Source organism: Pristis pectinata, chromosome 14 (assembly GCF_009764475.1).
Source record: "Pristis pectinata isolate sPriPec2 chromosome 14, sPriPec2.1.pri, whole genome shotgun sequence".
NCBI lineage: Eukaryota > Metazoa > Chordata > Chondrichthyes > Rhinopristiformes > Pristidae > Pristis > Pristis pectinata.
The window spans coordinates 35051405-35077807 of NC_067418.1; the positions used below are offsets into that span (position 1 = coordinate 35051405).

The 26403-nt window shown below is 38.1% G+C and overlaps 1 protein-coding gene across 6 annotated transcripts in view; it reads left to right on the forward strand.

Annotated features, from left to right (window-relative positions):
- syt7a (synaptotagmin VIIa) overlaps positions 1–26403 on the forward strand; it is a 452949-nt gene that overhangs the window by 362083 nt on the left and 64463 nt on the right. For 4 of the 6 annotated variants that reach the window (XM_052029168.1, XM_052029170.1, XM_052029171.1 and 1 more), the window contains one exon: positions 10430–10552. The exons of the other annotated variants lie outside the window; for them this stretch is intronic. In XM_052029168.1, the coding sequence (XP_051885128.1) occupies positions 10430–10552 (123 nt within the window). The remainder of the gene's footprint in view (positions 1–10429; positions 10553–26403) is intronic. 6 annotated transcript variants of the gene reach the window in all.

Consider the following 26403-nt stretch of genomic DNA (forward strand, 5'->3'; position numbering starts at 1 on the left):
TGGCTCTGCAATGACGTCTCTCTAACATGCCTATCACTCCACTTTGATTCTTTTGCCACTCACACTACAGTGGCTAATTCACCTACCAACACATCTTTAGCTGTGGGAGGAAATTGGTGCATCCAGAGGAAACTCATGCAGTCACAGACAGACAGTGCAAATTCCACACAGACAACATCCAAGCTAAGCATAGAACCTGGTTCTCAGGATCTCAGAGGGAGCAGCTCAAACAGCTGTGCCACAGTGTCATCCTTCTAATTAAATAGTTTCAAAATATATGCATCTTTTTTGCAATTAAAACAGTAAATCTCAAAAATAAGTAACCATTATGTGGATCGTCTGAAAGCAAAACAGTTAATCTAAGGTATATTTGATCTTGTGTGATATTTCACCTGATGGATTAACTTCCTACTGCTGACTGATCGAGGTCTGTTATTTGAAAAATAATTGATTAAAAAAATTGTTAATTGACTGAACCTTCCAAGTATTGTTCCAAGTAGAAGTTAGGTAAACTACTTCCATTATGTAAATGAACCAGACCTAAAATGGCAACTGTAATTAGGGGAGCACATAGTGGATGTTTGTCAGTTGTGTCAGGCAGGTATGTGGAGTCAGGCCACAGGTCTGTAGTAATCTCATTGACAGGCTGAAGAGGTTCCTATGCTCACTGTACTGATCGTACGAGTCCAACATTCAACATTCAGTACTGCACCACCATGAAATAGAAATTAAAATAGGCTCTCACTATAAAGATTCAAACTCAGCAACACCAAAATCCTCTCAAATAAACAAAATGGCCCAACAATGGTTTAGTGCTGTGTAATTCCTTTTCATGGTTGCTCTTGTTATGATAAATATTCTAGAGCATTAAGGAAAAACTGGACTTCATCCAGTTATGTCTCCTGCATTATGTGTTACATTCTACTTAGAGAACCCTGATTGAGTTGACAGGTTAAAACCAATATTGGTTCTGACGAACGGTCTTTAACTTGAAATGTGAACTCTGTTTCTCTTCCCACAGATGTGGTCTGACCTGCTAAGTATTTCTGTTTTTATTCAAGAAAAACCAAAAGTTTGTTTCAATTAGAAGTAAGTTGTGATGTATCTGTGGACCTGTGGTGGGAATAATTGTTCACCCTATATGACCCTGATGGACAGTGAGGGAAATGCTTAGTAATGACTTTTTTGCTAACAATGCAAGCTTTGGAACGGGATCAAAGTTATCTTTCTAATGGTTATAAGAGGACATGGAGGGTTTGACTTTGAAGAACAAAGAAATATTGCCCAGAAATCCAGTTGCTTGCCTTACATTTTTCAGCAAAGCAGATATGAAAATTGATTTCCTGGCATGCAATGTGACAATGGTAATCTCTAGGTCTGATTGTCCTACGCCAAGAATTTGACCAGGCACACTCTGATGTAATTAGTATTTGTCCAAGTAAAAATTTATCCATAGCAGACATAGACATAATGACATTTCTTGTGCATCCCTGTTCAGAGCATTGCTGGGAGAAATTGTATGTGATGTCGGTATGCCACAGAAGAGCTGGTTTAGATTTTCACAATTGTGGATCCCACTCTTTGTGATGGAATTATTCAGTGGAAAAGACTGTCAGAGTACATCAACCACCCACAATCTGAAATTAATTCTTTTCACTGAAGGGACCGTTTGAGGTTTAATTCTGACCCCTGCCTGAGCCTACAATGAGACTGTGCTGGAACCTGTGCATGGTTCAATGAGTGTGTTTCATATATGATTTACTGTTATACTGACAATTTGTTTGATTTCATCAAGTTATGTCTCCAGAATGATGTATTACATCCTTGTTAGAGAACCCTGACTGAGTTGACAGGTTAAAAGGAATATTGGATTACAAAGCATGTGAAAAAGGTTTACACAACCAAACTGGTATTTATTTTGAATGCGTGAACACACTGAAGACAAGTAAAACAGCTGGAATTTAAGTTTCAAACAATCACAAATTATAATCAGGCCATCTACATTCTGAAGCCCCGAGATTCTGTTCTTCCTGCTGGCAGTATTTTGTGTGGTGATGATAAGATTCCATCCACAAGCTCGCACAGACTTGTACCCCTTTAGACTATTAACGAATTTTATTTAATCGTGTCCCATATCTACATACCAATTTTTTTATTTACTCCACAACATAGCAATCATTTTTGGTCAAGCTGATGTACATGCTGAATCTTAAAGGTAGTCAATCTTATTCACAATTGTTAAATAAGAATCACTATGAATTCATTTTTAAAAACAAATTAGATATAGAATTGTCATCATGTGACAAAATGCGAGTCAAAATATCTCAATTTATTTAATCATGAATATTGTAATGAGGAGGTGTGGATGCAGAGTGTAGGAGGGATAAGATTGTTCAGGGTGGTGAATGTGTGGTCTTTAATAATTTTTCCCACACATTTTACCATGTTATTACATCTTCCCAAGTAGTGTTCCATCATATTCAGTCTGTAGTCTCTAGAGTGGAGAAATAGAGTAAGCATTTTTAAAAAAAGTTATCAACGTACTGCAATGTATTGGAACATCAGCTCCAGAATTTGATTACTGTCAGACCAACGACTACCATGAATGAAAATCTCTTGAATTTGGCATGATATGGGACATTTCTGAACTTGTACACAACACCTTTAAGCATGACTGGGCTGGAAGTTTGAAAAAAAAATCACTATTGTGGTAGTGAGGTAGTATTTTATGGTTGGAGGTGAATATATCTGCTGAGAAGCAGGGGTAATATAGTAGCAAAATCTAAATTTCTTGCTATGAGAGCAGCGTCAAATAAAAAGCAATGCAGTAATCAGGAGTAATATTTAAGAGTTAAAGTAGAAATATGACTAATGCTGGAATCTGAATCTTTATACTAGCTATCTTCCACCTCCACCCTCAGACCTGATGCAGGGTTTCGACCCATAATGTCGACAATTCTACCTGCCAAACACGGATTCTGCCCAACCTGTTGAGTTCCTCCAGCAGGTTGTTTGTTATGACTGAAGTGAATCAGCAGAAGTCAGAATGAAAATGCTTGACATATACTTGGCTTTCATTGAGAGAATTCACTACAAAAGAGGTGATGCTATTACAAAAGGTGTTTGATTATAGTCAAATCTAGATTGCCAGACCTAGGTGTGGAGGAGAAATATACTACGTACTGGCAACCAAGGATTCAAAGAGAGTGAGAAGTTTAAGGTAATTGATATAAAGGAAGAAAAATGTTAGGAAATTAATAGAATAGAAAGCTGACAAATGATCTTTGATCTAATGGCCTACATCCTCGAGCTTTAAAAGAGTTTTGATGATCCATAATCTCCCTAGTTCTAGAAAAGTCATTGCAAATTCGGGTACAAGATATATAACCATGTTATTTAAGAAAGAGGGAGAAAGAACATGATTGAGAAGAGTTAGTCTGGAATCATTAGTAGGGACATGGTGATGAGGCAATTAGAAGATCAGAATATAATTAGACCGATTCAAGATGATTGTGTGAGAGGGAAACAGTGTTTGACAAATTTGTTAGAGTTAACTGAGGCTGTAGCAAGCAAGGTAAAATCTAAATTTTTCGAAAAGGCATCAAAATGTATTGATGAGTAAAATGAAACTGGTATAGTCACAAAGACTTCAGTAAGGCCTTTAAGATTTGAAAGGAGATTCACCGGGCTAATTCCTGGTATGAGAGGATTGTCCTTTCAAGAGAAGCTAAACAGTTTGGGTCTGCATTCCTTGGTGTTTGGAGAATGAGGGGTGATCTTCAAAATAAGGGGCCAGTTGTTTAAAACATAGAAATTTCTTCTTGCAGAGGGTGGTGAATATCTGGAATTCTCTACCTCAGAGAGTTGTGGAGGTAGATTATTAGAAGCATTTAAAATGCATGTAGATGAATTTTTGAAAGATTAGGGAATTGAGTGCCATAGAGAAGTGACACAGAAAAGGAGTTGAGGCCTCAGCCATGATCATATTGAATGGCAGGACAGGCTTGAGGGGCCACATTAAATTTTTTTTTAAATGTTATTTACAGCGTGGTAACAGGCCCTTCTGGCCCAACGAGTCCGCGCCGCCCATTTTAAACCTAAATTAACCTACCCGTACGTCTTTGCAATGTGGGAGGAAACCGGAGCAGCCGGAGGATACCCACGCAGACACAGGAGAATGTACAAACTCCTTACAGACAGCGACGGGAATTGAACCCCGATCGCTGACGCTGCAATAGCATCGCGCTAACTGCTACGCTACCGTGCCACCCCGCCTACTCCTGCTTCTGTTTTCTTGTCTTCACATGGGAAACTGGTCCAAAAGTTTAAAGCCCATGAGATTCAGGGCAAGTAGGCAAATTGGCTTTGTAATAGGAGGTATAGGGTGATGGTTGTTTCTGTGCTTGGAAACCTGCAATCAGTAGCTCCAACAGTGCTTCACTGTTTGTTATAAACAATAATGATGTGGATGTGAATGTCAGAGGTCTGATAAGTAAGTTAGCAAATGAACTGAAACTTGGTGGTATTGTTGAAAGTGAGGAGGGCAGTATTAGGCTACAGGATGATATTGATCAGTTGATAAGATGGACAGAACAATAGCAGATGGAATTTAATCCTGATAAATTCAAGGTGATGCACTTTGGGAGGACCAGTAAGGGTAGGACATAAACCATGAATGGTAGGGCCCTCGGGAGCATTGAGGAACAGAGAGATCTTGGATGTACAAGTCTAAGGATTCTTGAGCACAAGTAGAAAAGGTGGTGAAGTAGGCATATAGGTTACTTGCCTTCATTCACTAGGGCATAGAATATAAGAGCAGTAAGGTTAAGGCACAACTTAATAAAACATAGGTTAGGCCACAGCTGGAGTGCTGTGCACAGTATTGGATGCAAACTAATTGTTAATTGGCTTATTATTGCCACATGTACCGAGATACAGTGAAAAACTCTGTTTTACATGCCATCCATACAGATCATTCCAAACATAAGGACATTGAGGTAGCACAAAGGGAAAAGCAATAGAAGAATGCAGAAAATCGTGTACAGTTACATGTAAAGTGCAGTGCAAGTAGACAAAAAAGGTGCAAAGGCCACAGTGAGGTAGACTGAGAGATCAAGAGTTCATGTTTAACATACAAGAGGTCCGTTCAAGAGTCTCATAACAGCGGGATAGAAGCTGTCCTTGATACTGTCCGTGTGTGTTTTCAAGCTTTTGTATCTTCCGCCCAATGGAAGGGAGGAAGGGACTGGGATGGGAGGGGTCTTTAATTATGTTGGCTGCTGTTCACTATCAAATGGACGCGATTGCACAGGAGAGGAGATTCACCAGGATCATACCTGGAATGAAGCACTTCAAAGATGAGGAGAGACTGGATAGGTTGGGTTTGTTTTCCTTACAGCAGAGGAAGCTGAGGGGGGGACCTGATAGAGGCATACAAAACTATGAGAGGCATAAATAAAGATAGAGAGTTGGAAACTTTTTCTAACAGCAGTTATTAAAACCAGTGGACATAGGTTTAGACTAAAGGGTAAACATTTTTGAGGGGAGCTATGGAAGAACTTTTCCACTGGGGGGGAATCTGGAACAGACTGCCTAAGGGGGCTGTGGAGGCAGATACTTTTACAACATCTAATAAGTATCTTGAGAAGCACTTGAATTGCTAAAGCACAGAAGGCTAGGACTAAGTGCTGGTAACTGGGATTAGTACAGATGGGTACTTGATGGTGGGCAGAAGGGCCTGTTTCTGTGCTGTATAACATGACTCTATAACATGTTTAGATTTTCAAAAAGCATTCAATGTTGATGCCATACAAGAGATTATAAAACAAGATTAGGGATCATGAAACTAGGAAAATTTAGTAGAAGGAAACCGAATAGGAATTAGGGGTATTTTTCAAGCTATCGATGTATAACTAGTGGGATATCTCAAAGATTTATTCTTGGGCCTTAAGTGCTTACAACCTAAATCAGTGAAGGCACAGTTGGGGGCGTGGATGCCGTGGCAAGGCACGGGTTAGTGTGCAGGCAGAGATGGTTTGCAGACAGTCTGCAGTCACCCATGCTGAGCAAGGTCCTTGAGAGCACAGCTCCTTTTTGTACAGAATGGGAGCCGAGGTCACCAGCCACACTAAGACAAGATAGGGATGCAAACAAAGGATTGCAAGGCACACACTAACTATTGGACAAAGACTTTACTAACTCTCAAGTATTATTAACTATTAACATGTAGTTTCTATTGGTCATTAACACCTATATTAATGGAACGTGATTGGTATTTTATGTATGCAAATGAGGGATTCTAAGGGTGCCCAAAGATATTAATTGGTCAATATCTGTTTAAAAAAACAACTCCTTGTTGAAATTTTAGAACAGTTTGGTGACAGGGGCCAGATTGTTTCCCTTGTGCACAAGTAAATAAAGTGTGATTGAGGAACGAATGCAAGTTGTCAGAGTCCAGTTCATCGGCGATGACAAGACGACTGAGTGTAATGTATCCAGGTTTGCTGATGATGCAAAGCAAGATGGGAAATTAAGCTGTGAACAGGACTCAGATTGTAGTGATATAGGCAAGAAATGGAAGATATAATGTTGAGAAAAGTGAAGTTAGCCACTGTGCTATTAAGTATGGTATGTAGGATATCTGTTGAAATATGAGAAGCTGGATGTGATTTAAAAGGGATCACCACATCCTTGGACAAGAGTCACAGAAAGTTAACAGTCAGATGGGACAATTAATTTGGGAAACACATAATATGTCAGCCTGGGGATTGGGGTAACAAAATCTTGCTGAAATTATATAGCAAGATGTTGAGGTTGCAACTGAATATATTTTTGATCACCATATTATCCAGCTGTTTACATGGTTTAGAATGGTGTAATTCAGCTGTGCAGTGTCGATTTCTGAGATGAGGCGGCTGACCTGCCAGAAGAATGTAAATATGTTCTCTGAAATTTTGAAGAATGAATGGTGATTTTGCTGAGATCTTTTTAAATTCTTTGAAGGGTTTTTGGGTAAGTGTTGAGAGCTGGAGTGCCCAGGATGATCATAGCCTCTCAGTGAGGGTTTTGTCATTTTAGATTGAGGTGAAAAGAAATATTGTGAGTCTTGTGAATTCTCTAGCCAGGTGGCTGAGTGTGATCAGTTGTTGAGTTTAGTCAAGACTGAGGTAACTCCTTTAATGTAGAAAATATACTTGAGGGATGTGGGGTAAGATAGGAAAGCACACTTGCTCTTACAGGAGTAAGATTGAGGCATTCTGGTCAATGCTGGCTCCAGCTTAACTTCATTCCAGGCACTGGAATCCTGAGAAAGTAGACTAGCAAAGGTGGTTCCAGGCTTCGAATGTCTAAAATGAAAAGGATGTTTTCTCAAACTCCTCCTGCAGTTATGTATGTTTTTGGCAATGAGATACAAGAGCAGAGTCTGTTCAAGTTGATGTAAAAAATTCTGTAGCCTTTTTTGTAGATGAACAGGGAGTATACCAGCCAATTCTCCTTCTTTCAACAATACCATCAAAAGTTGAGACACAAGAGACTGCAGATACTGACATCTGGAGTAAAAACAAGCTGCTGAAGGAACCCAGTGGGTCAGGCAATATCTGTGGAGGCAAAGGGATAGTCAATATTTTGGTGCAAGAGAGTAGGGCATTGAGTAACAACATGATCAGGTTTAGTTGTACAATCAAGTTCCTTCACATGATGTGTGTAGTGAGGGCAATTTAACAGAATATTTTCACTGGGCTATGTAGAGGCAAAACAACAGACAACAACCAGGTTCTAGATAAAAGAAAAGAGAAGAAGAGACCACAAATATTCAAATTCATCATTGTTTTACTTTGTTTTGTGTGTCACGTGTGCCAGGTGGTACTCCTAGTACCTGAGTAGCTTGCTGATTTCACATTAATCTCCTAGCTGGGGAATCAGTGATTCCAGTTGGTTTAGGTATTCCACTATGGGACAAGGGAATTACACTGCACTTATTTAAAACAAGTTCTTGGGGTTAATAATGAAACAAAACCAATGCAGGATCTGTAACCAATTCCTCCTGAACACGTAAATCAAAATATACTGCCTTGCAGAATGGCCAAAATAATTGGCATAAAGAGTCCCACACCTGTCAATCAAGTCAGGGTTTATTTTGTTCTATGGTGTCTAAGTATATCATTCAGCATTTGGTAACCTGTTTGGAAATGGATAAAGTTTTTTTATTTTTGAGAAGTCAACATTTATAACAAATTTTTCTCCAGGTCCATAAATTCCATTATTTAGCAAAGCCAAAAGTTCAGTGCACATAACGTTCCTATCAGTCTTGTCCTCTGTATCATACCAACCTTTCTCCTTTACTGGTGCAAGCTTTTATTTTGGTAGGAGCACCATTGTCTGATGAAGCAGTTTGCAACTTAAGATTCATAATTCTATACTATCACATTAAAAACAACCTGGTCCTCCCAATTTTCAGGTTTTGTAATTCCTGATTATAAGCTAGGATTTTTCTTGCATGGGAGGCGGGCTCCTTCTCACCGGAGCAAAAATTAGAAGCTTGAAATTTAATTAAAATTACCTGTTGAGTTCCTCCAGCATTTTGTGTGTGTTGCTAATTAAATAGATGATCTGTCAAGTTAACTAAGCACAATGCAACATCAGATTCAAGGAAAAAAGTCAAACTAATATTCCTTGGTTACTGGCAGAATAAAAATGCTTGAAATCTTTAAAAGAACAAAAATGAAAGGAGAAAAAATAACTAAGTAATCATTAAAAATCCAGAGGTAGGTAGTACAGATACTTTGACTTGAAAATTTGACAATGCCTGATTCTGGATGTATTGTGATACTGATCTGACCTAGGAGTAATATTTAACAAATGTTTTTTTCACTTGTTTTCAGTACTTTTCATGCTATATCTCAGAAATAAAAAAAATTCACCTTAACAATTTCATTTTAAAGTTGACAGTTGCTAACCCGTCTGATTATCAATTTTTTTCATGAATGTTGTAAAATTTGATTCTGCATCTCTTTCAGCAGAACCTGGAGATAGTCTGATGTAATTTATAGCATTTCTCTCCTGTTTTGTCAAGTGTGCAAGTATATCTATGCAACCTATGAACACAATGAACTGTGAATGAGTGTACAAAACAGTTTGTTAAATCCTTTGCCACATCAAATTTGGTCTCTGATTTTTACTTAGATTAAGTTCCCCTGTAACAGTTCTTACCTAGTTTTGATCTGGGCTTGATTTTTTGAAGCTAAATTTCCTAGTAGGTTCTAAATAAATTAATTGAAGATGGGCACCCCTGATGTCTCAGTTAAAAAGACCACTACCAAGTGTAAAACTGAGTCATACAGATCAGGAAGGTCCTACATTCAATCCCCAGGCTGATCTCAGCTATTGATCTCCAATTTGCCTCAGCACCCTTAGGCTACCAAGAGGAAAATTAATCTTGGGTTCACGCTTATGAACTCTAACGTGCTGTAACGTGTGTGTGTAGGGACAGGATCAGACTTAACTGCAGTGCACCCCACACCCCCAGTATTTGCCATCCAGGATCACACATAACTCATGGTCACTCGGATGAGGTGTATGGCAAACACCTGTGGGACTGGATGTCTAGCCAGCATCTATAGGGGAAGGAAAGATAAACTTAAGAGGGTTTTAGATCTGAAATTCAAGAATGGTACACCTTATTCATCCTGGTGACATTAATCAGAGGTCAAAGAACAAGGTTTTTGGGGACTAGAATTCAATAAGTTTTATTACCGATTCTGTTCATTCCAAATGTTTTATACATTGTCTTTATTTTTAGTTACAACCTATCTCTAACATGCAATTTATTCTTTTGCAACTTAAAAAAACAAGACATTTGAGACAGACAGACTATTCGACTGTGCGGAGCATCACAGCTGAGTCCAATCCTGTCCTCGACTGATCTTGACCCATTCACACTTTCCAGCAGGAGTTATTGGATAACAATCAAGCAGGAACCCTCCTTAGCTCAAGGTACTGAGGCCTATTGTAGTGTCCTTACCCCCATCCCAGCTGAGACCAGAACACCTTTTGCTTAAAATTTGAAAGAATCTTCGTTTGCAGTCTCATGCAGATTTTCAGAACAAATCCATTCGAAATAACTATGAATGAGTTTTTAATTTTGTCACTTCATGCGTCTTAAAATGCACTATTATGACAGTTCCTTTTTTACTGAATCTAAAAGGGAGGTACACATTCCTTCAACCTCCTATTTTCATGGCATGCACACTTATCTCCAACTCCTGTTCCCCATATCGTCCATCTACATTGCAATCCTAATTCCAGACTAATCCCCTTTGATACAGTTGTGTCCAGACCAGAGTTTTACCTCTACCTGTTGTATATTGGAATCTTTCTGTCTTACCTACCTTTCTCTCCCTGCCCTATTCCTTTGAATGGGTTTCTTCAGTGAAGGCCGGATGGTGGTCCTTTCCCTGGTTATGGGTTTGACAGAACAGGATGACTTTGCAAATATTCCCGATCTACAGACCAGCAACAGCCAACAAAACCAAGGCATGCAGTCAGACAAAAGGTATGAATCTGACAAAAAGGAGAAGAAAACTGATCACAATCTAAATTGAGAAGTTAAGTTAAACAAGAAAATTGAGTGTGTGTTGTAGGAAAATTAAGTAGTAATAGTGAATGTGAGCGCAAGATTTGGTACAAGTAAAATGTGTACAGTGTGCAAATGCCTTGAAAATGTGGAACCAGTTCTGTGTGTACGTATTTTCTAAAAATGTCAATGATGCCAGAGTTTAAAAAAACCCTCATAATCAGTATCGTAATTTCTAAACTTGGTTATTTTGGACATGACCTAGTATTAGTTGGCATTACTAAAGGCATGAGGTAGAAGCTAACACTCAGTACAAAACAATGAAATTGAAAGTCAAGCTATGAAATATCCCCAAAGAAATTCATTAAATGTCAACCTTTAGTCAGCCAAATTTCCAATCCTGTACTTTTAAATCCCCATTTACTATGTCTGTGAAGTGCAAAACTGCTATACTTTGTATGTCGTGGAAGCTGACTGGAATTTTACTTACCATTTAAAAATGTTTTTTAAATGCAGAATTTTGTTTCTCTTTCTCTCCTTCTTTCCTCCTCTGATCCTTTGCTTCTTCCCTGCTTTGTGCTGGAGGTATCCGTGCCGATTACCATCAATACTTTTACCTTAGATATTATATCCTCACTTCACATCATAGCTTATCCAGCAACTCTCAATATCTTTCCCATTCCCATCTAACAATTGCAAATATTTTCTTTTTTTATCAGTAACTCCTGTCTCAATTATCCAATCACAATGATTCTCTTTTTCTTCTGCCCCATGACACCACTAATTTATACCTAGCTATTGAGCAATACTGGGTCTCATTAGGTCTTTTCAATCAGCAACAAATCATAATAGATTTGTCTCCACTTATTGATCTAACAATTTTACTTTGTCCATCTGTGTAACTCTTCTTGGCTGACATCTCATTAATAATGACTTTTTCCTCATGCATGGCTCAGCAACAAGTCATAGTTCTCTTCAAGACAGTTAAACCTAGGCTTGGTGTGCTTTCATTTTTTAAGTGATACTGGCAGCAACTTTTTCCCTTGCGATTTATCAGATTGGCCTCCTGCTCTTGATTTTCATTGAGTAGTGTGCAGAATCTGTTGCAGAATGCATCAGAGAAATCTTTCATTGTGTCCTGCTCTGTGTGGTCTTTTCAATTTATAGTGTCCCTTGCGTATTGAATTGATCATTTCTATTTTTAACGTACACTGATAGGTTTTCTGTTTTGATCTGTGTAAGTCACCATAAGGTCTGAAGTATCTGCCAAGATGATAGATTGTTCAGGTTGCTTGGGGGTTTGTATGTCCAGTATGTCCACATGCGGAAAGTGCATCCAACTCTACACTTGGTCAAAATCTCTGAGCTTAAGGCTCAGTCACTTCTAAGTAACTAAATGGAGTCTACAATGAGGCTGAATGAATAGGTGAAGGAAATGAAATGGGAATTAGAGTTATAAAAGGAGAAAAGAAGCAGGGACTTGGCTCCCTTGAAGTATTGAACTGATAATAGGAATCAGTACCAATGACAACGAAGGAAAAAGACAAATATGGTAACAGCAACTACTAATATTCATATAATCCATATTAACACACCCCAGGCCCTTCACAGGTATAATATCAAAGAAAACTGAACACCAACCCACATTAAGAATTATTAGGGTGAATGTCTAATATCTTGCTGAAAAAACAAGGTTATAAGGAGTTTCTTAAAGGAGCAATAAAAGATAAAGAGCCAGATAGATTTAGAGATGGATCCCAGATTTTAGGACATTAGCCACTCCAGGCAATGGAGCACCACCTAGAATTGGAGGACCCTGGATCTTCACGGGAGCCCTATGATAATCAGACTGGGGAATGAGGAGGTAGATTCAGTAGGGATGCGGTTGCAGAATGTTGGAACTCATTATAGGGCAGGAAAGAGAAGACTAAAAATTAATAAAGGCACTGTAAATCAGAAGGAAGTGCAATTCAAGATTATATTCCCAAAAAAGTAGAGAGAGGATTGAATCTTTATATAAGTACATAGAATATCCTAAACACAAAGGCAGAGATCAAAATATTAATAACTATAAAGGGTTCCATTTTACTGGAACTCATTGTACCTCACATTTTCAGGAACAAAAGGAAAGGTAAAAAGGGTGTGTTAACACAAGAGATTGTCACAGTACTTGAAAGTAAGAACATTCTAAGGCTTTAAAAGAAATCAATATAAATAAAGATGGGTAATAGGAAAGGAAATATCACGGTTCTCAGTATTTACAGAACATTAAATTATGGGGACAGAATGAGGAGAGAAAGCAGCATACAATTTACAGAGCTGTAGGAACAAGAGGGCAGTGCTATCACACAATTTCACTTGTTCCAAGGAGGACTGGAATCAACCAGTTCATGTTGTCAAAGTGGATTCAGTTTCATCAAATGCATCCAATATTGCTTCGTGGTTCAATGCGTTTTCATTGCAACAAGGAAGGAATCAGCTCTGTGAAATTAATGAGGCTAATAACAAATTTGGAAGTAAGAGAAAAATTGGAAGAACTGTTAGGCTTAATTTGTCAATAGGATAATGAAGAATCAGGAGTAATGGCTTTAGAATGGAAAGATATAAAATTCAGTTTTGGGAATGTTTAAATATGAGAGTATAAAGTACAAATAGTTATTTATCTATGATAAGAATGTTAATCAGAGGATAGATTTTTATGAACTAATGGTGAGATAAACAATTGAATTTGGGTTAAAGTAATACAACTATATTTTGCAATTATATTTGCAACTATATTTTGTAAGAAATTCATAAAGGATGTAAAAAGTGTGTAGAAGTGAAAAACAGAAAGAAATGAAAGGGAATGTGAAAAATGCTAATGGGTATGTTAAAACCTCAAGCATATTAAATATAAAATAATTAATCTCCACTCGATGAGATGGAATTAGTTGTGAAAGAGAAAGGCATGGAGCCTTCATTTCTTCATAAATCATGGTGAAAATGACAGCACAGGTGTGTTTATAAAAGTATGTTGAAGCATTTTTTAGATACTGTAGGATTTGTAAGGAAGTAGCTAAACTCATCACAGTCCCTGGAAGGAAGCCAGAAGGAAGATTAAAAACTAAGCAGATTGTGGTATTGAACAAGATTATAACACACCTTATCAGAAGGGAAGGGAAAGAAATGGTGGACCAGTTAGCCTATCATCACTGGTACTCAGAATTGATAATTCAGGAATCTGTTTACTGGTGAATGAAATACTCAAGGACATCTAGTCCTAAACTAAAAACAGAAAGTATTGGAAATATTCAGCATGTCAGGCAGCATGCTGTGGAGAGATTCTCTCACTTCACACTTCCATCATCTGCACTTTTTTTTTGGTTTTCAACATTTAATACTAGTTTGATAAATGCAAGTTATGAATGACAAAAGCAATAATTTTGCATAAGTAACAGCCTTTTTGCACCACCATATAGTATGTTTTACCATATGACCATTTTCTCCCTGTTGTCTCTCCCTGGTTGTGGGTTGACAGAACAAACCCTCTGATCCAGGAAGTGATTTTGGATACATTTTATGAAGATCATCCACTTTGACAATATGAACCTTCCAGCCATTCCAGGGACAATTATAATACACTACAGTGCTGTCCTCTGGGCCCACAAATCTCCATGAATTGTATGCTCGTGATGCTAACCTCCTACATGCTACCACTATATCAGTGAGAAGAGAATTTCATGTTTCAGCTGATGTTTTCCAAGAGGAGGTTTGTGTGGGGTGGACGAAAGACTGATTTAGATGGTGGAACTTCCTGGTTTGTGGCTATGAGTTGATTTCCCTTTAAGGAAAGAATTATGATATTATAGAATAGCCACAGCACAGAAATGGGCTATTTTGCCCTTAGAGTCTAAGTTGGCTCACGTTAGATGAATCCCATCAATCCCATTCTCTTGCTCTTTTCTCCATAGCCCTGCAAATTATACCCTCTCAAGAGTCTATCCAGTTCCCTTTTGAAGGCACTGATTGGCTTTTTCCAACACCCTTACAGGCAGTGAATTCTGTATCGTAACTTCATTCTGCAAAAAATATAAAGGTTTTTCCTCATATTCCCTTCATATCTTTTATCCAACAATTTATGTCTATGTCTCTTGGACCTTAAACCATATGCTAATATGAACAATTTCTCTCTGCTAACCCTATCAAAACTGGTCAAGATCCAATCAAATTTCCTTTCTTCTGAGGAGAACAATCACAGTTTTGCCAGCAAAATCTTGTAGCTGAAGAACCCCATCAAAGGTTTGCATAAACCTTTCGTGTGCCTCCTCCAGAACTTTCACAATTTTCTAAAAGTTTGGCAACTAAAATAGGAAAACTCCAGTTGTAGCCTCACCAACATTTTGCACCAGTTCAATGTAGCTTCCCTGCACTTCACAGCATGGATCCATATATGAATCCCTGAGTCCTATGCACTTTACCACTTTCTCTCTTCATGGGCTCTTGGGCTCTTGCACTTCCAAAGATTTCACATGTACACCCTCAGATACCTCTGTTGCTGCACATCCTTTAGGACTGTTACATTTATTCTACATTGGCTCTCTTTCTTTCTGCCAAGGTGCTTCACTTCACACTTCTCTGTATTAAAGTTCACTTGCCATTTCTGTCTTCTTGTGCTGTCTGGCAAATGCACAAGCTTTGTATCATCCACAAATTTGGAAATGTTACCAGACAAACTCACATCTACATCACTAATATATACCAAAAAGGCAGTGGTCCCATCATTGACTAGCATACTTCAAACTGAAGTTCATTCTGTATACTCACCACCCTATGTGTGGAGAAACTGGCCACTCATGTCCCTTTTAAATCTTTCCCCTCTCACCTTAAACCTCTAGTTTTGGATTCCCCTACCATGCGAAAAAGACTGTGACCATCCATTTCAAGTTCCATGTGATACTTGGCTCTTTAATTCTGTGTGCTCAATTTTTCTAACTAATGTTTTACATGAAATTTTATCAAATAGTTCTGAAAATTCATTAGGTGACATCTACTGAACTCCCTTTATCAGCTTTCTCAAATCAAAAAGTTCAATCAGGTTAGTCAAACATCATTTGCCTTTAATAAATCTGTGCTAACATTCCTTTATCAACTATCTTCAGGTGCCTATTACTGTTTCTCCTGATTATTGTTTCTAGAAGTTTCCACAACTGAAGTTAAACTGCTTTGATTGTCTGGCATGTCCTGTACAGCTCTTTTTGAGCAAAGGTTCTACATTTACCATTTTTGACTCCTCAGGCACTTCCCCTTTATCCAGGGAGGATTAGATAATTATGGTTAGCCCTTTTACAACTTTCATTTTCACATCAGTAAGCAATTTAGGATGCATCCTATCTAGACTTGGTGACTTGTTTACGTTAAACATAGCACCTTCTGCTTAACAGTTTTCATCCTATTCATTATCTTTCCACCTCTCCTTTTAATGAGATTTTCTTCTTTTAGAATGTTCTTCTTTTAAATAAGATCCCTGTAATCAACAATCAAACACTGGTAATGCTGTATAAAATCATTCTGTAAATTTAATACATATTTTACAGTATGGATCACAAACAGGAAAGTTATTGCTTTTACTCCTTGAAATACTGATTCCCATACAGAAATGACTTAAAGACCTGTATATAAATAGCAATTGAAAGGACCCAGCCTGTGGAAATAAAAAAGTCATAATTATTCATTAATTGCAGAGCCATATAAATCTTATACATCACTTCTCAATCTTCAGAAAATCATTAATTTTTAATGAAATTTATAATTTGGTGATTGCACACAACATAGCATCCAGTCTTCAGGCAGTGATCTGATCTGTCCATTATTCCACCCAACTAAAAGTGACATTCAGCTTTGTCATTTAAGGGGAGAGAATAAGATATACAAACTTTCTTTGAAGCCTCTCAATATCATCGTCAACCTCCACTGATTTTCCTTACACATCTGACATGAAAAGTACTTAAATCTTATTCCTAAATATTTTACATTGAAGATGGGGATATTATCAGGACTCATTTTTTAGAAGTTGTTCTAGAAAATAATGTTGTATTAACAAGGAACATAATATCTCCATTTCCATCAAATTATCCTCCCAAATTTTATTTTGCCAACTTGCATCTATCCCCCTCCTCCACCTAAAGATGCGGATTTGATCTGTGCTATGACTATACATCCACCCTTTCCTAATCTAGCAAAACAAGCATGCTTCCTGTAAACTTGCTTAATAATTATAAGGAGGCTATTTAACTTTATCAGAAAGAATTCTTAATGAAAGAGCCACTAATCAGAAGTGGGAATGACAGTTGATTATCGCCCGTCACCATTCCAGTCCAGAGATATAATGTTGAAGCCAGTTCTACTGCCCTTTGAGATTCAGTTTCTTTACTGTTTAAGTCACAAAATTAAATGTCTTCTCATTTTTAAAGTTAATTTCATTTCAACCTCTAATTGCTGTTGAAAACAAAGCAATATTCTCTTCTATTTTGAGTTTTGAAAAAAGTATTTTATATAATGATGACTAAGCTGTTCCTTCGTTATAAGATGTTTGTCCTCCAGGGAATGCTGAAATTGTGGGTGGCCAAAGGAAATCTGGACCAGTAGGAGAGTAGCTATATTGTCAAGTGCCAGACAATTTTTGATGAAACTGCTCCCTGCATACATCTGTCCCCTACTTCAAGCCCCAATGACCCACCCACAAACCACCATCCTGATCATCAACACCAGCATCTTAACCCACACTCAACTACCAAACAATAGGATGTAAATATATATCGATCTTTCACGGGAAACTAGAAAGGCGACAGTAGAATGGGAATCAATACTATGCAAAAATTTTTATTTAAAGGTTTGTGCATTTAGGAGAAATCATTGGTCAGTGGAGTAGAAAGCTTTTTTCTCTGCTACATCACACAGAAGGAATCTGAGGCCACACTGCTAACCATAACCATGACCTTCACTCTCAGCAGCCTAAACATGGTTCATTTCTCAAACACATTCCACAGATAAGAAATATCAAATTCATGTTATGATACTTCTTACAAAAATGCTCCTACTACTGGCTTTTAAAATAATAAAAATCCTCAAACTTATTTTCATATAATTAACTCTACTTGTGGTACTTTCTTCATTAATAAATGGACCCTTTTATGTTGCTTTTTGTTGTACCAAAATCCACTGATTTTAATAGTCACAGCCAGGTTGGCATTTCAGAATCAGAATCAGGTATATTATCATTGACATATGTCATGAAATTTGTTATTTTGCGGCAGCGGTACAGTGCACGACATAAAGACAAAAAAATTACTGTAAGTTACAAGAATAAATAAATAGTGCAAAAAAGGAATAATGAGGTAGTGTTCAAGGACCGTTCAGAAATCTGATTTTAATATCTGATTCTGTTGTACTTTGTTAAATTGCCCAGTGGTGCTTTCATTTTCCTAAATGGAATAGCACAGAAATTATTTTAATGTGTTATTTTGAAAAATAGCTTCTGTCGCTTATCTTTCCCATAGCTGTGTTGTATTTTTTTAAATCATGAGAAATGCTGTGTGGGATCAGCAAGAAATATTTTAAGACTATGTCTTTGCACCCCCTTGCTGTCAAAAATTTCCACTATAAAACTTCCATTAATACTTATAATGTGAAAATGCTCCAGTAAGCATCTCACAAAGTAATTGCAGCCTCCTGCCAGCAGAGTTATTGCAGTGCCCATCCTGTTGAGAGCATACAGTTGCAGTATGGCAAGCCTACACTGTAAAATACAAATAAACCTTATAATGGAAACATTAAAACATAGGAATCAAATTATGCTCATACAATCTGGTCCACTTATTGCCCACCTTTAAATTCCCTTCACCTATAGATTTTAATTGATTTTTTACAGCATGTTATGTGTTGACACATGTTAAAAATGCTCTAAATAGAAGTTAGTGTTTAAGTACACTGGTGGCTTTCTGTAACTTTTCATTTGACGCTATTTCCAATGAACAACCTTTACTTCTTTCTATTGTTCTTAAAAAAATTAGTTCTTTTTATAATAATTATTTTTATAATAACATCTGAATGAGGCATGAAACATCCATAACACTTGGCCACATCTCGCTGGTGTCATTCTGAGCTCTCTCAAACATCAGCAATTTCGATATACTGACTTATCACTTCCCTCCATCTTGTTCCCTTGAATCAAGTTTCTTTGACTTTCCAACCTTCTAATAGTGCATTGAGCATTTAGGTGGGGGAAAGAAACACTTCTCTGACGTCATCAAAGATTCTTCACATGCTGAGCTGGGTACCTCTATTAATCATTGAAATTGCGTGGTGCACTTGTAACTGCCAGCATACAAGTGATAATTCCAGCTAAGTTCACCGAGTGTCTTGGGTAATAAAAATAGCTTCCCAGTTTAATGAGAGGATAACACTTCTGTTAAACTAATGGAGCCTAACAAACTTCATTCTGTTTTAAACTCCATTTCCCCTGAAGGTATCAAGATTTGTGGCCTAACAGTCCAGCCAATCCTTTTTCTAATTTTGCTCACTTTCATCCCAATCCTTCATGATCAGTGACCCCACATAAATATTGTTCCCAATGTTTTCACACACACCACATATGACCCACGGCCAAGCTTGTTCCCTAACAAGTTTTCCACATTTAGAACATTTTACATAATAGGCCCTCTCCTGTGTTTGTGGTTATTAACATTGTATTATCTTTGATTTATAAAAGCATAGTATTACTTGAAATAAAATCCAAAATTCAAGACATTTGTTTACATGGAAAAGTCTTGCAACAACCTCTGATCTAATTCGGGGGTTTTGGACATTAGTTTGCTTCTGTTACTTCGATGCCAGTGCAATCATTTTCAGTGGAAAGACTGCAGGTATTTAGAAAGTTGTGAGTAAATATAGAGAAGGTATTTTCTTTGTTGTGAACTGGGAAAAGGGAACATGATTTTTAAGCAGGCCATGTTGGACCGTTATGGAAACAAAATCAGGAAACAAATTCTCCCCCCACAACAGTGACATAAATCTCAGAATTATTCTTTTCTGGCCACCCCTTTCCTCTGGAAATAAAATGTTAACACACAGTATACAGATTATTGCTAGTTGAGAGTATTGAGGAACATGAAGCAAAGGTACAATGATGGTGCAAGTCAGCTGTCATCAATTTGAATTTGTAGTATGTTGAAGAGTCTGACTACAGTCTCTAATGTTCCATTCTTCGTAGTTTAACTTGAGAAGCACAAAGCAGTAAAACCAGTGTCCAATTTGAGTTGTCCTGTTTTGGTACACAGGCCATACCCAGGCTAAATTGCCAGATTAATGCCATTATTGTAGCTGTGTGAGAACAGCTTGGCTAATGGTGCAGCTGTTTCTGGACTACAGGGGACTTATCAGTAACATGGCCAGCAACAGTGACCCTCGCTGTGCTGATGCACTCAGCCATTTCCTGATGTCAGGTATATCAGTCAAATTGACTGAGACAACCTGATGGTGGTGACTTGAAAAGAAGGATGGAATTAATCATCTATATAGCGCTTCTGGCTGAAGACTGTTACAAACTTTTCAGCCTTGTCTTTTGCATCACGTGATGGACTCTGCTCCCTTTGAGGATGGTGATGCTCATAGAGTCACCTTTTCCTGCTAGTTGCTTAAGTATCCACCATCATTTAGGTCTTGATATGGCAGTGTTGTAGACCATTGACCTGCTGTGCTGATGATGACATTACTTAGCTCTGTTTACAGCAGACTGCTGGAGCTATTTACCTTGCATGGCACCTGGCATTATTTTCAGATAGACCCCGTGCTGCCCCTGACATGCTCTTCCACAGCCTTTAATGATTCAGAGCTGTAAGCCTGAAACATTACAGCAAGAAAGGAGGGAATTCACCCCATCATGCCAGTCTCAGCTCTTCAGAAGAGCCATCCACTCAGAGCCAGATCCTGATATTTCTCTATTGGTATGAATATTTTTCTCTCCTTCAATTTTCTTTTGAAAGTTACTATTGAATCAACATCCATCACTTTAAAGCATTGTATAAAAAGTTGCTAAGTACTTTGCCTTACTTGCCTATGAGATGCTAGGCAATGTAAGTACTGATTGTGGTGCTGTTCAGTTTTGTTGTTGCTAATGGCCCACAGCTGTTCATGAATGCTGGATATATTCTCAATCCAAACTACTTAACATGGTAGTTCCATTGTGGGACATCAAATGAATCTCCAGCTTGAAGACAAATCTGTTCACAGAAGGATGAAAAACACGATGATGCTGGAGGAACTCAACAGGCCAAGCAGCATCTGTGGAGAAAAGCAGTCAGTCAACATTTTGGGTCAGGACCCTTCTTCAGGACTGAAGGTAGGAAAAGGGAAAGCCCAATATATTGCAGGGAAAAGCAGAGCAGTGATAGGTGGACAAAAGAGGGGAGGCGGGATGGGTTCGAACATCCAACCTGGTCTGTGCTGGATAAATGGATGTAGAGCAGGTGGATGGACATTGATCCCCCTGATTATTCTAAGTGATATTCAGAATGGAGGGTCACTGACAGGTTTATCATTGTGACTGGAATGCTTTGAAATATATGCACCTTGTTTGAGAACAAATCAAGACTGGACCATTCTTGAACTCTGAACAGAATGATATCAGAATCTGAATCTTCTGGAAAGAAAATGCCTTTTCATTAGATGAGGCATCCCTCTTTTTAGTTAGTCATCTGACAAATGTTGCCAAGGGTAAAGGAGCCGGGTCCACTAGAATAACCTGCTGGAGGAGCGAGTAGGGTGATCAGGGAACACTATGTTTCCTGTCCCCAAAATGTATAGCTATTGCTGGAAAGCACTCCAAGCATGTCTGTTAATATCTACTCTTGAAGACATTCAGTGATGTGTTAGTTCAGTAACTTGAACGCATGGTGCAATAAGAATATATGAGAGTTGAGATGAATAAAGAATGTGCTAGAATTAAAACAAAAAAAGGATGGAAATCTTCAGAAGGTCAAGCAGCATCTGTGAAAAGAGAAAAGCATGTTTAACTTCCTCTGTTCTTTCCATGCTCCTTTCATGTTGTCTGAAGTACTGAGCATTTACAGCATTTTCTGTTGTAATAAGATTTACAACATCTGCTGTATCTTGTCTATGTTAAAAAATGGCTTAGTGATTTTTGTTTTAGGAATAACAATACAGCTGATAATACTCACCATTATTAAATTGTAAAACATAGAAGTCTGGAAATGGATTCCAAGATAGTCCATATTACAATAGAACCACATTTCAGGCAATGGCATGAAATTAGGCTTGGCCAGCACTTCCCTTCTAAATATCCACGACTGCACACTACATCTGAGATGTGATTCTCTCTCTCTTGCTCTCACTCTCTTGCTCTCACTCTCTCTCTCTCTCTCTCTCTCTCTCTCTCTCTCTCTCTCTCTCTCTCTCTCTCTCTCCATTTTAAATCTACTTTATACTTCCTGCTTTACTTTTGACTAGTTGAAGATCTCATTGCTATATGATCTACTCAATGTTGTTGAAGCAAAGTTTGGAGGGTGCCATCAGGATCACATGCTTGATGACAGCAAAACACCAAATTTCTCCTCAAATGCCCACAAAAACTTCATGGACAGGTGTCTACAGAACGAATGGCATCATTTCTTCGTCGCAGAAGGCACATTTCCACTGTGTGCTTGTTTTGTATGTTCCATTGTATGCTTCTACTCGAAATCTTTTCCCTTGCTGCTGTGAGCTGCAAATTTGTCTTGCTGCACCCTCTCTCATTTCTGATTCTTCTCTATATTAAAATGAGATTTATTACATTCCTTCTTGTTCTGCCTTGATTTTTCCCAAGGACCTCAAAACTCTAGGGCACCTTAACTTCATCTATATTTTCTCTTCACGCTGTAATTTTCTAATACCCATGTTAACTTTCCATTGAGCCAACTGACACATTTTAAAAGGGAGCCTGATTACAAAAGGTAGTGAAATAGTGTCCATGTGCAGTGTACAGTATGTGATAGGAATGCATTATTTCTGTGCTTTTTCCCAAGTTTATGTTTGTACCTCTAGGAGAATGAATTGCACAACATATGTTCTGTGCTTCTCTGGTTTCTGTTTAATTCAACCAGGCCTGGCAAGATATCAGTTGAAAGTTTAATCAGTCATTGCTTCTCAGACCAGTATTGAGATTCTCAATTGGTATGGTTCCATGGCTTCGTTATGAAATTTTGCCTCTGGCTAACTGACAAATAATCAAAACATAAATGAAGAGTAGACTCCACATTTGAGTATTTAACTCAAGGATTAATGACGGAATTGATAGCTTTGTGGCCAAGTTTGTGGATGATACAAACATAGGTGGAAGGGCAGGTAGTGTTGAGGAAGCAGGGAGTCTCCAGAAGGACTTGGACAGTTTGGGAGAATGGGCAAAGAAGTGGCAGATAGAATGCAGTGTAGGGAAGTGTATGGTCATGCACTTTGGTAGAAGGAATAAAGGTGTAGACTATTTTATAAATGGGCAGAGAATTCAGAACTCAGAGGTGCAAAGGGACTTGGGAGTCCTAGTGCGGGATTCCCTAAAGGTTAACTTGCAGGTTGATTCAGTAGTAAGGAAGGCAAATGCAATGTTGGCATTTGTTTCAAGAGGACTAGAATATAGAAGCAAGAATGTAATGCTGAGGCTTCATAAGGTGTTGGTCAGACCACATTTGAAGTATTGTGAGCAAATTTGGGCCCTATATCTAAGGAGAGATGTGCTGGCGTTGGAGAGGGTCCAGAGGAGGTTTATGAAAATGATCCCAGGGATAAAAGGGTTAACATATGAGGAGTGTTTAATGGCTCTGGGCCTGTACTCACTGGAATTTAGGACGGGAGGTGGGGGGGGGGTTGCAGGGAGGGGGGCGAGGGGGTGGAATCTCATTGAAACCTAGAGAATATTGAAAGGCCTGGATAGAATGGACGTGGAGAGGATGTTTCCAGTAGAGGGAGAGTCTAGGACCACAGGGCACAGCCTCAGAATAAAAGGACATTCCTTTAGAACAGGGTGGAGGAGGAATTTTTTTAGCCAGAGGGTGGTGAATCTGTGGAATTCATTGCCACAGGCGGTTGTGGAGGCCAATTCATTGGGTATATTTAAAGTGGAGATTGATAGATTCTTAATTAGTAAGGGTGTCAAAGGTTGTGGGGAGAAGGCAGGAAAATGGGGTGGAGAGGGAAAAATAAATCAACCATGATCGAATGGCGGAGCAGACTCGATGGGCCGAATGGCCGAATTCTGCTTCTATGTCTTATGGTCTTATGGACTGCACTTCCAGGATATTTAGTTTTGAAATGCTTTGGATATTTTGATTTTGAGAGAAAGCACAGTACAAGTGCAAACTCTTTCTTCTCACTACATTTGCAAGATGGATAAACAGTTCTGAGAGAGACATAATGCCAAGTTTCCATAACGACAACAAAGAGTAACGTAAAATATACCAGATCAGATTTTCCCTGTGATGTAAGCAGGGTCTATTATTCTCTGTAGTGTACAAAAATCCATGTAGTCTTTGTGTAGGACATGCTGGGTTACTTCCCTGGAGTATCTCTGTTCCTTGGGCTGCTTTGAGGTTTTAAAAGGCAAGCAAAAGTGCATCAATCTATACCCATCTTGAAATGATGATAGCACATCTTGGAGCTCAAATTTAAGGTGCATCTCCAATTTAAAGGACATCATTAAGAGCCTTCTATAAACCCAATATTTTTACAATTCAAAGAAGACAAAACAGCAAATATTAAATACATGCAGGTAGAACTTTGTTCCCAAGACTTTGTGCACCAAACTGCCAGAGTTCCTTAGCCAAGGAATGGATATTCCTGCCTGTTGTCTTTAATTTTCATAAAAGTCAATTGGAGTATAATTTGTGGTATGGTACAGTTGCACTTCACAGATATTTAATCCCACTGGTGATATTTGTACGGCCTCTTTCCTTCACTGTAGACTTCCACAAAATCCATGAATCTTGGTGCATGAAATTTATGAAATAGCACATACATAGAATGGAGTATGTGTCCTTAAACATCTTATGGTTTAAGGCATTTCAACACTTTACGTGTTATTGCCTTGTAATGTTCTTGACCATTTGTGTTCTTCATCCTGCTTGCAATGTGCCCCAAGTACTTAAGATATAAATGTATAATATGTGTATTTATATAAATATTTGTATATATTTCATATACAAATTTTATATAGTATTATATGAGTTTTCACTTCTGATTATCCAGAATATAAAGCAATAGCAGATGTGTGTTACTTGGTTTGTACCATACAGACTGATAATACAGAAATTTAGTGGCTCTTAAGAGGTATTGTGTTTCTTTCCGTGTACTTTTAGTATGATGGTGCACTAATAGACGTGGCTCATTCTTCATTCACACTGCAATTTGGTTGTCATATTGTGATGGAGCATAGGCAGGAGAGCAAGGACTTCATCCTAACGTAACTTGGACTGCTTTTTATAAGAATACCGACTAAGTTGAGATTGATTTTACCATTGATTCCATCTACACTCAGAGATAACAAGAAATTATATTTTCTCATTGTGAGGCAACATTCTTTACAGTGGTACTATTAACAAAGCTTAAATGATACAGGCTGCATATACTACATGGAATTTGTTTCTGATGACCCACACTGTTTGCTCCCTACAGATTTCTGTGGTAATTTAAAATAGGTTAACAGATCATGAATCCTCTGATTAAATATCTCTGGTCTCGTAATTGCATATCTTTCAAGCATTTATTTATTATTGAATGATTTCTTTCTTATAGGCTGAGTGATGCTATTAGATTTTTAATTCTTTTGATCAGCTGAAAATATGCAGGTGTAACGTTGAGTTCTGCCTCCATCTTGTGTCTAAAAGCAATGTTTCCTCCAGGTGTCTTAGGTCCAGGAATATGATATTTGTTTATCTCTCAAGCTGTCTGTAAACTTGTATGTCTGGCTGTTATTCAAATTCTGCAAGCTAAATCTTTTTCTCAATCCTGCCTTTTTATTTGTAGCTTCTTCTTCCAGCTGTCCATGTTAATTGTGGTTAAACGTCAGCTATTCTTTGGCTTCCAGTACTTACTGCTGCAGTGTGGCTGCAAATGTCTGTGACTCGTCAGTGTTTGAGATTCTGCAAGTTTCTTTCTCACTCTAGCCTGTTTCTATTTTTGTATCTTTTTTCCACCCCCCCCCCATCCCCCCACGCACTATTTGTTAAAAAGATCACTTTCCTTTGCTTACAGACTGCACTCTCAGACCCAGATTTTCCACTGCCTTAACAGAAGCTGTATGGACAAACATCAAATCCATTTTACAGCACTGGCTGTTGATAGTTACTAATTATTTAATGCTAACACCTCCTCCATTCAGTCCCTCTTTAGCCTCTTTGTCCTCTTTTCCCTCTCTTCATTGTGTGTTGTCACTCATCCTCTAAGTCATCAGACACTGATAAATCCAAATAATAACTAATCTCTCTGTGTCTTGTGTTTTTCCTTCCCTTGCTGCATAACAGAAGTGTGTATGTGTGTGTGTGTATACCTGTGTATGTCTTTGTATACGTTAGTGTCAGAATCTGAACTTGAGAACCATAATGCTGAAAAAGGAGATCCTCAATCCTCTGACAGCATGTAGACTGGTTATTCATAGGAACATAAAGGTTCCTAGCAGAAGTGCTCCTGAAGTATTGGCACTGGTATTGCCTGTTTCTATTCTCAGAAGGAGAATTTAACCAAACAATAGAAGCTTGAGAACATTAAAAGGTCTGAAAGATAACATGTCATAATTGCGAAATGAAATTTAT